The sequence below is a fragment of the Labeo rohita genome, chromosome 17, assembly GCF_022985175.1.
Source record: "Labeo rohita strain BAU-BD-2019 chromosome 17, IGBB_LRoh.1.0, whole genome shotgun sequence".
Classification (NCBI taxonomy): Eukaryota; Metazoa; Chordata; class Actinopteri; order Cypriniformes; family Cyprinidae; genus Labeo; species Labeo rohita.
In genome coordinates, this window is record NC_066885.1 from 21,917,700 (window position 1) to 21,931,883 (window position 14,184).

The 14,184-nt window shown below is 35.6% G+C and overlaps 1 protein-coding gene across 1 annotated transcript; it reads left to right on the forward strand.

The window, feature by feature from the left end:
* Nucleotides 1-696: 696 nt before the first annotated feature.
* Nucleotides 697-7,888, forward strand: dnajc27 (DnaJ (Hsp40) homolog, subfamily C, member 27). Its single transcript, XM_051133738.1, has 8 exons — nucleotides 697-1,259; nucleotides 1,616-1,698; nucleotides 2,102-2,171; nucleotides 2,859-3,023; nucleotides 3,103-3,225; nucleotides 4,139-4,299; nucleotides 5,850-5,978; nucleotides 6,384-7,888. Exons 1-8 carry the CDS (start codon nucleotides 1,173-1,175, stop codon nucleotides 6,385-6,387), a joined length of 822 nt encoding a protein of 273 aa, XP_050989695.1. The 5' UTR covers nucleotides 697-1,172; the 3' UTR covers nucleotides 6,388-7,888.
* Nucleotides 7,889-14,184: the final 6,296 nt, after the last annotated feature.

Consider the following 14,184-nt stretch of genomic DNA (forward strand, 5'->3'; position numbering starts at 1 on the left):
AAGGACAGTGTTTTCACGACAAAAAAAAAAAAAAAAAAAAAAAAAAAAAGCTTTTAGAAACACTCTGGCATTAGCGTTAACTAGTTTTTTTTTTTTTCTTTCTTTCTTTTTTTTTTGTAACTTCTTGAAAATGTGATATAATACAAAGTACAGTGTTATAAATGTACATACATTTTTTGAAAATCAAAATATTAAAAAACCTACAAAGGATTTATGATGCTGATGACCGTTGAAACGCATCAACACAGTCTTGTGAAAAGGGTCCATTAAGTGTTTACGTGTGCCTCAGTTTGAACCTATATTATTATACACTAAAAATGGGCTGAAAATATTTTGAACGATTTAATAAAATGTAGTTTATTGATAAAACAACTCGTATGCACAACAATAGTACCGAGTTGTAAGCACACACATTTAGCTTTAAAAATAGCCTAACTTACTTTTCGCTCCATATGCCAAATTTTCGGTTCACTGAAATTTCCTGTAATCAGCTCACCCATCGTTTCTCGACACATTACGAGTCGGACATGTTAGAAAAGGTTTTAGATTCAGTAGGTGAGTGAATCGAATTGTTCTGTCAGGTTTTGTGAGTCAGGTTCAACTGATTCATTCTGTTCAAACGAATGATTCTCACGAATCGGACAACGCCAATTGACTCCCCTCTGTCGAATCTGTGTGTGGGGGTTACTGTCACCATAGAAACCCTCATCTGTTTGCTATAATTTGCCGTAATGTTTTGTTACACGGATTATGCTTATTTCTCATAATTGCCATTAACTTCTTTATTAAATATATAATGTAAAATGTTTTAAAAACACGTGTTTGTATTTTATATTTATTTCTATAGCACAAGTCTTTGTTGAATCTGTTGTTTTTAATCGTGTAAGCAAAGAGTCGTTGCTAGGGCAGCTAGCCCGTTAGCATGTCGAGTTTAAATAATTCTGTTTGCTAAAATATACGCAGGTTTTGTCGGCGGGAGAACATGCGTGAAATATACTTTTGGTTTATGTAAAAATGTTATCTATAATATTCCGTGACACAAGGGCTCTCTGTTAGCCACATAGCTAGTTGCTCACTGTGTTTACGGACGACTCAGACATATCCCTAACGTAACGTGAATTCTAGAGATATTTCATCTCCTCCGTCGGACGAGGTTTGGGAATAAGTGCAATATGGACACGAATGTTCAGAAGAGGCGAGAAAACAAGAAGTCGTTACGGGTTAAGGTCATTAGTCTGGGAAATGCAGAGGTGGGGAAGGTAAGAATGGACTGTTATGAACCATACAGACATCAAACTTGGTTCTTTACATTTGTTTATTAACATGGTATTGTTTTAATTATACCTATATTTTTTAACATATCAGTAGTTTGATGTTTACTTAATTTTCTCTCTTAAAAGTAACGTTAACGTTAACTGCTTTTCCCTAATACACGTATTGTTTTGCATTTGGATACTGATATTGTAAATATTTTTTTGCTAGCAGTCTGTTTTTTAGGAACTATTAATTCAGTGTGATTTTGTTTTTGAGTTATCCTGCATAGCAGGTACAGTAGCATACTTGGTTACCTAAAACATATACAATATTTCACAATAATTCTGTTTATTTGTTTCAGAGCTGCATTATTAAACGTTACTGTGAGAAGCGGTTTGTGCCCAAGTATCTAGCCACTATTGGAATAGATTATGGTGTAACCAAGTAAGTGATGTGGTTTGACAAATCATTCCTCTCTGTCCTTGTTTTCTCAAATATGAAGTTCAAAAGGCAGCAAGCAAGAATTTCATCCAACACTGATCATATTTATGGCACATAAACATCTAATTGTATCCTGTCTTGTTCTACTGGCTCATAATATGACCACTCAATTTTATTAATATTTATTTATTCTTTAATTACTTTTATCTACCACTTTGCAGTCATGTTAAATATTAAAAAAAAGCAATAGTAATCTAATAATAATATCTTAAGTGGTTGTTTTGTCAGTTAATAATGCACATACTTTGAGATGAAAAAGTTATGTCTATTAATAAAGCACAGTTATTGTGATTTACTGATGGAATGTAAATTAAATTTATTTTTGTTTGTTTTTCTTCACCTCAAGGGTTCAGGTTCGAGACAGGGAGATAAAAGTAAACATTTTTGATATGGCTGGACATCCTTTCTTTTATGAGGTATTGCTTTATTTATTGTGTGTTTAAAAGTAATATTAAAATAATGTGTAAACAAATGTCACAAAAGCAGTCATAAGGGTCAATTTTTTTTTTTTTAATTGAGATATATATATATATATATATATATATATATATATATATATATATATATACATAATCTGAAAGCTGAATAAATAAGCTTTCCACTGACAATATTTGGCCAAGATACAACTATTTGAAAATCTGGAATCTGAGGGTGCAAAAAAATCAAAATATTGAGAAAATCAAAAATGAAGTTTTGATGTATTTACGGTAGGAAATGTTCAAAATATCTTCATGGAACATGATCTTTACTTAATATCCTAATGATTTTTGGCATAAAAGAAAAATCTATAATTTTGACCCATACAATGTTTTGTTGGCTTGTGCTACTTATGACTGTTTTTTTGGTCCAGAGTCACAAATATCTCTTTTTATTGCATATGGTAATCAAGAATTGTTTTGTTTTTGTTCTATGAATACATCTAACTAACCACAGTGTGGTAGTATTGAGCTGCTGCCCGTGTAATGTCCTCCCTGAAGAACTTGATGGCATCAGCGTTTCACATTTTTCTTGTTGTCATGTATTTGTCAATAGAAGTTGATCACAGGCTTGTGATGGCTGTGGGAATCTGATGTTGGAGAGAATTGCTGCCGTGTGTTTTACAGGTCCGCAATGAGTTTTATAAGGACTCTCAAGGGGTGATTCTGGTCTATGATGTTGGTCTGAAAGAGAGCTTTGATGCTCTGGACAGCTGGCTCACAGAGATGAAGCAGGAAATGGGCTCACAGGCCAACATGGAGAACATCATCTTTGTCGTATGTGCCAACAAGGTGCGACTAGTGTTTAAATATCTGTGTAATTTATGATTTACATGAGAGAGTTATTAAGTGGGGTCTCTCATCTGTAAAGGTTGACCTGACGAAAAGGCGAGTGGTGGATGAGAGTGAGGGGAGACTTTGGGCTGAGAGCAGAGGTTTTCATTATTTTGAAACTTCTGCCCAAAGCGGTGAAGGCATCAATGAAATGTTTCAGGTATGTGCTCTCATATAACTCTTTTCAGTTTACAACCCTGTTGTTCTCTTTTTAAAGGGAACCCAGGTAAGACTTATATGGCTTGATATAATGTAAATGATGTCTCTTACTGAAATATGTAGTAGAAAACTCATGAAAGATTTACGTTATTTAAAAAATCCACATTACTACGGGGGTCGGTATAAACTAGATTAGAGCGCCATCTGCTGTTATTTAAGCTCAGAATCGATTCTGTGATGCATCGAAGGATCTCGAAAGATTCGTGGATCGATTTTTGCATTCTTCGCAGACCTAATGGATATAAGTGTAGGCTTAAACCAGATGTCATACAATCTATTTTTTTCCTCAGAAGGAGTGTAAACACCGTGATATCGAGTGAAATCCGTGCTGAGAAACTCCTTCAGTGGCTGTGGCGTCATGACAAGCGTCGACATGTTTACATCCTGCCAGGATGGCATCTAGCGTTTCTTGTCTCTGCTGTTTGTAAGCTCTTTCAGTAGCTGTGGTCTACTAAAAGCCTCAAAGGCATCAAGGTTAAAGTGGAGAGAACAAAGACGCAGGTTTTTAGGAAGTTTTATTCATTCAATTATATTGTTTCTCTTATTGCCCTTTAACTTAAAAAATGATAACCAAAAGCCGCACACTGTGGCATCCTATCAGTATTATATTTTCCAAGTTGTATTGCGGTAAAAATAGCAATAGGTAGTGCCAGTAGCTCACAGAGTGCAGCCATTTCCAAAATATGTTAAAAAAACGATGTGGATTTTTAAAATAATGTAAATCTTTCATGGGTGTTCTACTACATATTTCAGAATAAGACATCATTTAAATTATATTAAGCCATACAAGTCTTAATACCCGGGTTTCCCTTTAAAGAATAACTCTTGTTTATTTACTGTATCCACCTCTACAGGCTTTTTTCTCATCCATAACTGACATGTGTGAAAATGGAGGGAAGAGACCCACTCCAGAGGTCAATGTAGGTTTTACTAAAGAGCAGGCTGACACCATCCGACGCATCCGCAACAGCAAAGACAGCTGGGATATGCTGGGGGTTAAACCTGGGGCCACAAGGTAAATCGCTTTCTTGCTGTCTGAATTCCTGACAGCAGTGATTTGATTATCTAATACAGCTGCTTTAATGCTATAATTTCAAATTCATTGTATAAAATAAATTTATTTGATGGTGATCTTGTGATCGACTGAAAAATAGTGGCTGGTGTGATTATCTAAAGAGCATGCATAGTGGCTAATGGTTGAAAAAAAATGCCATCATGAAAAAAAGATGTATCATGGTCTCCACAAAAATATTAAGCAACTGTTTTTAACATTGTTAATAATAAGAAATGTTTGTTGAGCATCAAATTAGTATATTAGAATGATTTCTGAAGGATCATGTGACACTGAAGATTAGATTAATGGCTGCTGAAAATTCAGCTTTGCCATTACAGGAATAAATTACATTTTATAATATAATATAATGTAATATAACATAACATAACATAACATAACTAGTAGGGGTGTGACGAGACACTTATCCCACGAGACGAGACGAGACGAGACACGAGACTGGGTTCACGAGAATGAGACGAGACGAGATTTTTAAACTTTTCTTAAGAAATCCTCAATGATGAAATATATAGGGAAAATAGTCTTTTATTCAACTGAAAAGACAAAATGCAAAAAAATGTAGGTGCATTTTGAACTTTATGAAATTAAACTTCCATTTTAATGAATTATATAAAATGCCATATAATATTTCACATAATTGTATAATAACAAAATAAATAAGAGTATTATAAATATATTAAAATAAATAAAAAAATTAAATTTATTATATTACATAGGTCACTTTGTTTTCTAAAGTTTTTTTAACCTGCCTTAAATAGCTATGTTGTTTGTAATAACTAAATTTCAGACTTTATGCCATCAAAAACCTGGTTTGCAGCACTAATCAGCGAAATGTGGAATGGTTTTTGGGCGATCATTTAAAATATTGCAGATATTGCTAGTGCAAGCCCTGTTGGCATAAGATTAGGATGTTGATTTGGCTCTGTTTTCTTAAACCCCACTTAACCTCTCGGAAGTTATAAGAGCCACCTGATGTTAATAGGTTAGTGTTTCCCACCTTTGTTTAACACATACACAATACCCACCAGTGACAAAATATGACATAATAATATGTTTTATGTTGCTTTACTAACCACTAAAAAAAGTAAAGAAAACAGCTGATACAGTTTCAGCACTGTTATTTCCCATTTGATTATACTTTTTTATTATTATTGATGCAACACTGCCGGTTGTGTTAGCTTGGCTGGTTTAATCATGTGGGTCAGATCATTAGAGAATGCCTTCAATCCAATTACCTCCCTAAATTCTGTCCTGCCAGCTTAATCAGCCTCTTTGAGGTTTCCCCAATCACCCTGAGAAACCATGAGCTTGTGTCATTCCTCATTCCCAGCCAATCACAATCCTCGTACGGGGCCAAGCCTATCTTCATTAGCTGATTCTTCACCATGATCCCGCTTTAGTGGGACCACGGTGGTTTGCCATATCAGCATTTTAAAAGCCTGATTGATGTGTGCAAACTGAGACTAATAGGTTTTCTCATTTTGTGCTTGTAGGGAGGAAGTCAACAAAGCGTACAGGAAGTTGGCAGTGCTTTTGCACCCGGACAAGTGTGTGGCCCCAGGCAGCGAGGACGCCTTTAAAGCAGTGGTTAACGCTCGCACGTCCCTGCTCAAGAATATCAAGTAGGAGCGTGTGCCCACACACAAGTGCATCTCACATGGTTTCCATTACAAACACATCCTCCACATCGTGTCTGAGATATGCCATAAAACAGACTGTTTTCATCTTCATCGTGCCATCTATATATATTTTTCTTTTTTTTTTTTGTAAATGAACTTTTTTTTTGTTTGTTTTTGTTGCTTGCGTGCTGTGTTGAATTCGTAATTATATATTTATTTATTATTTTGATTATTAAATGTGCATTAAAAACAGTAGTCAGGGCAGTTTAAATATGCTATCAGAATGTTTGAAGTACAGATGTCATTGTAGCACCACAAAAGTGTTTTCTTTCTCACCTCAAAATTTCATCAGAAATCAACAAATGATTTTTTTAAGGCCGAAACTTAACCATGTTCCCTTGTTTTAAGTTGATCAGCTTCACATTGCCATTAGTTGGAGTTGGAGAGTTACCTCGCATTTGCAGAGTTCCCTTCTCAGTGAAGATTATGCTTAAGACACATGGAGAAGCCTCTGGACTCCAGCAAAGACTTAGAAACAGCTGAGTTTGACATACAGCTTTGACACGGTCACCACAGCTGTCCTGTTTATAATGTAATATACATGTTGATGTCAAAAGTTGTTGTAGGGAAACGTTTTTGTCAGGCCTCAGGCCAGATCATGTGCACGTCACATCGTCTTGGAGTATGAGGATGACATTGGTGGACCCTTCCTTTTTTCCAATCTGTCCTGTGACTGTTGTGCTGCTTTGCTCTCATAGATGTGGTGGTAAAAGACCACTTATTTACCAACTGATTGTGAGTCAGACTTAGCATTTTAATGCTGTTGTTTAATTCCGACGCACCTCACAGGGATGCCACGACCTACATGGGTTATCCCCAGTTTTTTCCTCCGCTTCACCTTAGCTCACTCCAAAGAGGAGGAAAAGCATGAGAAGAACATGTAACTTGTTCAATACCTTTGCATCAGTGCAATATAACAGTACATTTTTGTTAAAATAGATAGATAAATGCATAAATAAATAAAAAGTCATTTTTATGTTAGTCTGCTAAGATTAAACACTAGATTCTACTCTCTAGAATGTCACGTCTTTTGAAGAGAATCAAATTTCAAGAGATAGTATATACATTAACCTGTTAAATTAACATGCAATTTGTTCATTTCAAATAAGTTATATACTTGGTATATATATATAGTTGTTTTTTTTTAATGGACTTAAACGTACACTACTATTCAAAAGTTTGGAGTAAGTAAGATATTTTTTGGATTTTTAAAAAAAATATTTTTATTGATTAAAAGTTCAAAGACAATTACATTGTTACAAATGATTTTTGTTTTTAATACATGCTGTTCTTTTAAAAATGTTCATGAATTAAAGAATCCTGAAAAAGACGTATCATGGTCTCCACAAAAATATTAAGCAACTGTTTTTAACGTTGTTAATAATAAATGTTTGTTGAGCACCAAATTAGTATATAATAGAATGATTTCTGAAGGATCATGTGACACTGAAGATTGGATTAATGGCTGCTGAAAATTCAGCTTTGCCATTACAGGAAGAAATTACACTTTATAATATAATGTAATATAACATAACATAACATAACTAGGGCTGTCATGATTCCTCAATTCAATTCGACTAATCTTTTAAAAAAAAAATAAAATACTTGATTGCATTTACCCCGTGTTGAGTAACCGGCAAAATACCGAAAGTGGCACATTCCAAGGACGAGAATCCATGAACCGGGTTAATAGACCGTTTTCCTAGGCTGCATGATATATAAAATAATAAATTATAATACAGTTGTGAATTCAAAAACACTACAATTCAGTTAAATAAATATATGCAATGCATGTTTAATATATGCACTTTAAGTATTCATATGTGTGTAGACCTCGGAGCGACTCAGCAAATGCTGCTCTACACAAACAGTTATAATTTACTAATTTTTCAAACTCCATGTCTGCATATTGTTGTGAGTTTGGGTGTATTATAATGTTCACCTGGGAATGCCATGCCATCAGATTTGTAAGGTAAAACATTTATAAACCTACGCAATTACAGGAGAACAGCACAATATCTTTTATAATATGCTAATTGTTCATCGCGATTTAAAAATAAAAGCCTTGCTTTGTTTAAATTGTTTTGATGCCTACATATTGAAGAAATGGCCAAATATTAAAGATTAAGTGGATATTTTACTTAAATGTTGTTGAGTCAATATTAAACAAGGATTAGATTGTGCAGTATGTATTCTGCAGTATTGCGGAATGTACATTAGCTCTATTATTTATAATACATTATGTATTTTAACAGTTGTGTTCAGTCATACAATCACTTGCTTTTGATACCTTATTTTAACTAATTTTAACTAATTATTGCCTCATTGCTTTTATATATGTATTTTAATTAATTTTAACGTCTCTATTTTTATTATTACAAAAAAAGCATCATAATTATCTGATTATTCTGATTACTAGTCAGAATAATTAACTGATTATGCGATTAATTTTTAGTGACAGCCCCTATCATAACATAACATAACATAACATAACATAACATAACATAACATAACATAACATAACATGACGTAACATGACATAACATGGTATTTTAAGTTGTAATAATATTCCAAAATTGACTGTTTTACAGTATTTTTGATTAAATAAATGTAGCCTTGGTGAGCATAAGAGACTTCCAGAAACATTAAAAAAAATCTTACCAACCCCAAACTTTTGAACAGTACACTAGTACAGGTTGTGGTCATTAGTGCCAAGACTATATATTAAAATGTATAAGATTGCTGTTCACCAGTCTTTACGCAGCATTTAGGGGTTTTGCTAAGTGCAAAACTAAAAATATAATCATTATTGATGTTGAGACATCAATGAGGTTTTTTTTTTAAATATATAAATATCGTTGATTAATTATCGTTTTTTGTTTTGTTTTCTAAAGTGTTTTTGGCATGAAAGGAACTATCTGTAAACTGTCACAGTGATAGTATCTGGTCCAAGGATAACGCAAGAACAAAGGGTCTTTGTTTACACCAACACTGGAATAAATATAACTGAGAAAAAACTGTTACATTAGCAGAGCTGTGTAGATGTGCCAACATGCATTTGTTCAACAATGTTTTGTTTGGCCCTTGTATATTAACACTTCTATGTAGGTAACAATCACTGTAATGCAAGTTTATCAAATACTGTATTTTTTTATGGAAATGTGGTGTTTACAACACTATGTGAGTGTACATGTGCAATGTAACCATTATTTATATTTTTAAATATTTATCTGAAACTACACTTTTTGTGACTTCTGTTACATTTGTTTATTTTCAAAGGCATCTGATAATGTGCTGCTTTGTTTGCTATGTTTGACTATGTAAGATCTACCCAAACAATGTTAGAGTTGCATCATCTGTAATGTAGATGAGTTGTACTCCTAAATGTTTCATTAACTACACTCACTACACTGTACCGAATCTTTTAAATCTTTGATTTCCTTTGTTTCATGTGTGACATTGATTTGTCGGTGTAAGGCATGAGTAAGAAGCATGTTTGTGATTATGCAGAATACAAAGATGAGGCCTGTTTACATGGATGCCAAGGCCACTGCTCAATGGGAAAAGTGGCTCTGTTTTATGCACAGAAGCATTTACTTTCTCCATTCAGCTTATATATAGCGAAATAAAGGAATAATTGTCAATCACTCTTTGCCTTTTGGTTTTGAAAAGTGCATTACGACAAAATCACAAAAGCTACAAAATGATGTCTCATTTACATAGAGTCAAAAAATTGAAAAGCAGAACAGTGGACTGAAAAAAAGCAAGGTCTAGAGGTGCGTTTCCATAAAAGTTGACTACTCAACTCAAGTGCCATGTTTTTAGAATGCCATGTTATGTGTGAGAAACTCCAACAGACAACAAAAGGTGACCATTTAGCATATATTTACATAGAAAAACAATGGAAAAAATGCATTCTGCGTAAATGGACCCTGTGTAAATGGACCCGTAAATGGACAGTGGACTGAAAAAAGCAAGTATTTATATAAATACTGTGAAAAATTAAGCCAGCAGGTAAAGGCAACTCAACCTTATTTAGCTCATCCAGCTAGTCATCCACTCAAGTGAAAAGCATGATTATTTATGTGTGTTAAAGGAAACAGATGGTTCAGTCACTTTCTGACCTGGCACATATTGTTGGTAACCAGATCAGTGAGAAGCACTTTATCCAGCTTACTTCTCACATTCCCTGAATCAGCGGCCTGGCCTACTAACTAAAGCCCTGCACTGTGCTCAAGAGCAGATGTCAACCAATCACAAACAATCACCTTTTCTCCTTATAATATCTAGCCTACAATAAAGGTGCGTTTACACCCTATCGGAATTCCTGTAGTTATGAGATTCCAACTTGTAAAAAGCATTCATGTCCTCATAGAACTCGTAAGTACAACTTGTGAACTGGGAGTCTTCTGAGAGCTACGACTTGTACCACATGACCGCTGTACCACCTGACCAACGTAGGCTCTGTTTAGGCGTTGATAGTGTTGTCATAGAAAAGCATAATTCCGAATCTGAGGATGTGAACAACTCAGTAGAACGTCACGTTGTCGTCACCAAATTACGGTAATTACGATATGGCGTGAACGCAGCATGACTAGTCTATACATAGAGTAGATATATGTATACAATAGAGATCAAAATTAGAGAACAACCTACAATGTCTTAAATTTTAAGGTCACTGATTAGTCCTATTTGAAGTAATCAAGGATTAAAGTGCAGTTATTTTACATATATGACAACCCCAGATTAACCGGCAGCATTTCACTGAGATTGCAAGATGGTGGATTGCATAAAGTGACTGAAAGCCTGCGACAGGAGATTGTCCAGATGAAGGCCAAAGGGATGACCCTTTAAGCCACTGCAAGAGAAGCTGGTCATTCCAAATCTGTGATTTCTCAGATGCAGGTCCAGGTTTACGCTGACACTATTTCATTCAAGTTCCCCAAAAAGGCTAGTCGTTCATGTAAGACAAATACATGAGAAGAGAGGATAATGCAGAGACTTTCAATGGGGAATTGGTTCAACACTGCAGCTGGAATTGCTCGCCAGAATCAAACCTCCTGATCTAAACCTGACTGAAAATCTCAGGTGGCTAAGAAACCCACTACAGTTACCAAAGTATGGAAGAGAGTGGACTAAGATCACACCCATGCAGTGTGAGAGACTAGTGATGCTCTGCTGCATTCAACGCAAGGGCCTCTACACTTCATAATAATTTCTGCTAACCCTCCAAAATGTTAGCTGTAATCTTCTTTTGTGCTCCAGTGTTTTCATTGTTTTTCTACAAAATTATGTTTTTTGTTAAAAAGCCTTGATTATTTTGTCAGACATATTAGTAGAACAGTAACTACAGCTAATATTGCTTCATATTTTGAGCGAAGAAGATTAAATATATTTTAAAAAAAAATTGAGCATTTACAGATGGTTCTCTAATTCTGATGTCCACTGTATATGGTCTAAAAATAGGGCAGGATCTGTAGATATTGTGAAAAAATATTTATTTAAGACTTATCAACTTTTTGAAACATGGAATAAACAGCTTGCCAAAAATAAATTTCCAAAGCAATTAGATTTTAACCAGGCAATTACCTCACCACTCTTCATTATCCTGTTAGCTGTGACCGTGAGGCCTTAATAGATCACGTGCGCTTTTGCTGAGTAGATAATCCCTTATATTTCAACCTATTACTGCCTGTGTTTGTGTGCATGTGCATTAGATCCCAAGCCAGTCACTGCCTCAGTGCGGAGTTCACTTAAGTCCACTTATTTTTGCCTCTAAAACATTTCCATCAAGAGTCGGGATTCTTCCATAGGATAAGCTCCGGCAGATTGTGCTCTGCTACCTCTCGGAAGGGTCAGGGCAGCTTTTCAGACCATCTGGCCAAGCAATCACTTCATTACCTGAAGTCAGTCAGCCACAGACAGAAGTGGAGTGGGCTTCATCCAATGCCAAGGAGTTTGTTGAGGCGAGGTGACGGATAACATGGTTGGAAGGTATCAGGACAAGTAATTGACATAACTATGCAAAGCATAGTTATGGTGCATGGCATGGCAGATGGGAAAATTGTCAAAGAAGACTCGTTCTGCACTCAGCTGCCAAATATCCCACCTTTGAGAGACAAGAATGTACTCTTTTAGATATTTGCTTGGGTCTGGATCAGTTTAACTGGGCTATTGTTCATGGAGGAGCAGATGCATGAATCGCTACAAGATTTATCAAGCTTGCAGCACCACACCAGTGGCAAGTATCTTCCCATTTTTCTTTAACTTTTATTGCAGTTCTATACTGTTTAAATCAGTTGTCTTCTGCAAATCATTCTGAATTACTAGTCTGACCTTTCGCAGTAACATTCCTTACTTTAATATGCAGTTTAGTGCACACGTTGCATGCATTGTGTACAGTCACACTAATTAAATTCTGGGGATATATGGGAATAAACGTATTTTGAAGGTAAATTGGGTATTGGTATTACATTTGTTTTAAGGGTATGGGGGTGGGTATTGAACTCGCTTTGAAGGTATTTTGTGAGTTCTTAATTTGTTTTGGGAATCTTTGAAGGGTACTGAACTTATTTACGGGGTATTATGGAGGATACTGAACTACTTGTGGGGTATTCTGAGGGTACTGACCTTGTTTTGGTAATTGTTAAGGCATACATTTTAGGAGGATTTGAGCTAATTTTAGGGTACTTTTGGAGGGGGAAAAATAATTTTGGGAGTCTTTGGGGGTATTGAACTTGTTTTAGGTGTATTTTGGCAGGTACTGAACTTGTTTCAGGGGTACTTTGGGAAGTATTTAACTAATTTTTAACTTGTATTTTGCAGGGTACTGAACTTGTGGGGTACTCTGGGGTACTGGGGTACTCTGGGGTACTTCAGGGAGTATTAAAGTAATGTTAGGGTATTCTTGAAGGGAAAAATCACTCTGGGGGTATTCTGGGGGTACTAAATGTGTTTGGGGAGTCTTTGGGGTACTGAACATATTTAAGGGGTATTTTGGAGGGCACTGAACTTGTGGAGTACTCTGTGGTACTGACCTTGTTTTGGTAATTGTTAAGGGGTACTGAACCAGTTTTAGAGACATTTTGGGGAGTATTAATCTAATTTTAGGGTATTCTTGGAGGGAAAATACTAATTTTAGGGGTATTCTAGGAGGTACTAAATTTGTTTTGGGAGTCTTTGGGGGTATTGATTTTGTTTTAGGGGTATTTTGGAGGCTACTGAACTTGTTTTGTGGTACTGTGGGGGTACTGACCTTGTTTTGGTAATTGTTAAGGGGTAATGAACTTGTATTAGGGTTACTTTAGGTATTAAAATAGGTATTTTGGGGGGTAGAACAATTAATTAGGGGGTATTCCGGGGGGTACTAAACTTTTTTTGGGAGTCTTTGGGGGTACTGAACTTATTTAAGGGGTATTTTGGAAGGTACAGAACTTGTGGAGTACTCTGGGGTACTGGGGTAATTGTTAAGGGGTACTGAACTTGTTTCAGGAGTACTTTGAGGAGTATTTAACTAATTTTAGGGCAGTGGTTCCCAACCACGTTCTTGAAGGCCCCCCAGCACTGCACATTTTGCATCTCTCCTTTGTCTGACACACCCATTTCAGGTCTTGGAGTCTCTTCTAATGAGCTGATGATCTGATGATGCTGATGATGGTGTGTTGATTAAGGAGACATGGAAAACATGCAGTGTTGAGGGGCCTCCAGGAACGTGGTTGGGAACCACTGTTTTAGGGTATTGTTGGGGGTAAAAAAAAAACATTTTGGGGGTATAGAATTTGTTTTGGGAGTCTTTGTGGTTATTGAACTTGTTCTGAGGTACTCTGGGGGGTACTGACCTTGTTTTGGTACTAATTGTGATGGGATTCTGAACTTGTTTTAGTAGTATTCTGGGAAATATTAAACTAATTCTAGGGTATTTATGGGGGTAAAAAATCATTTTGGGGGTATTCATGGCGGTATTAAATTTGTTTTTGGAGTCTTTGTGGGTATTGAACTTGTTCTGAGGTAATCTGGGGGTACTGTCCTTTGGTAATTGTTATGGGATACTGAACTTGTTTTAGGGGTACTTTGGGGAGTATTAAACAGAGTATTCAAAAACTTATTTGGGTATATTGAAATTTAAGGGTACTGTGCTTGTGTATTGTTT

Coding starts and splice junctions, on each gene's coding strand:
- dnajc27 (XM_051133738.1), top strand. CDS start 1,173: ATGGACACGAATGTTCAGAAGAGGCGAGAAAACAAGAAGTCGTTACGG. Junction 2,172..2,858: donor GACATCCTTTCTTTTATGAG/GTATTGCTTTAT, acceptor TGTGTTTTACAG/GTCCGCAATGAGTTTTATAA. Junction 4,300..5,849: donor GTTAAACCTGGGGCCACAAG/GTAAATCGCTTT, acceptor TTGTGCTTGTAG/GGAGGAAGTCAACAAAGCGT.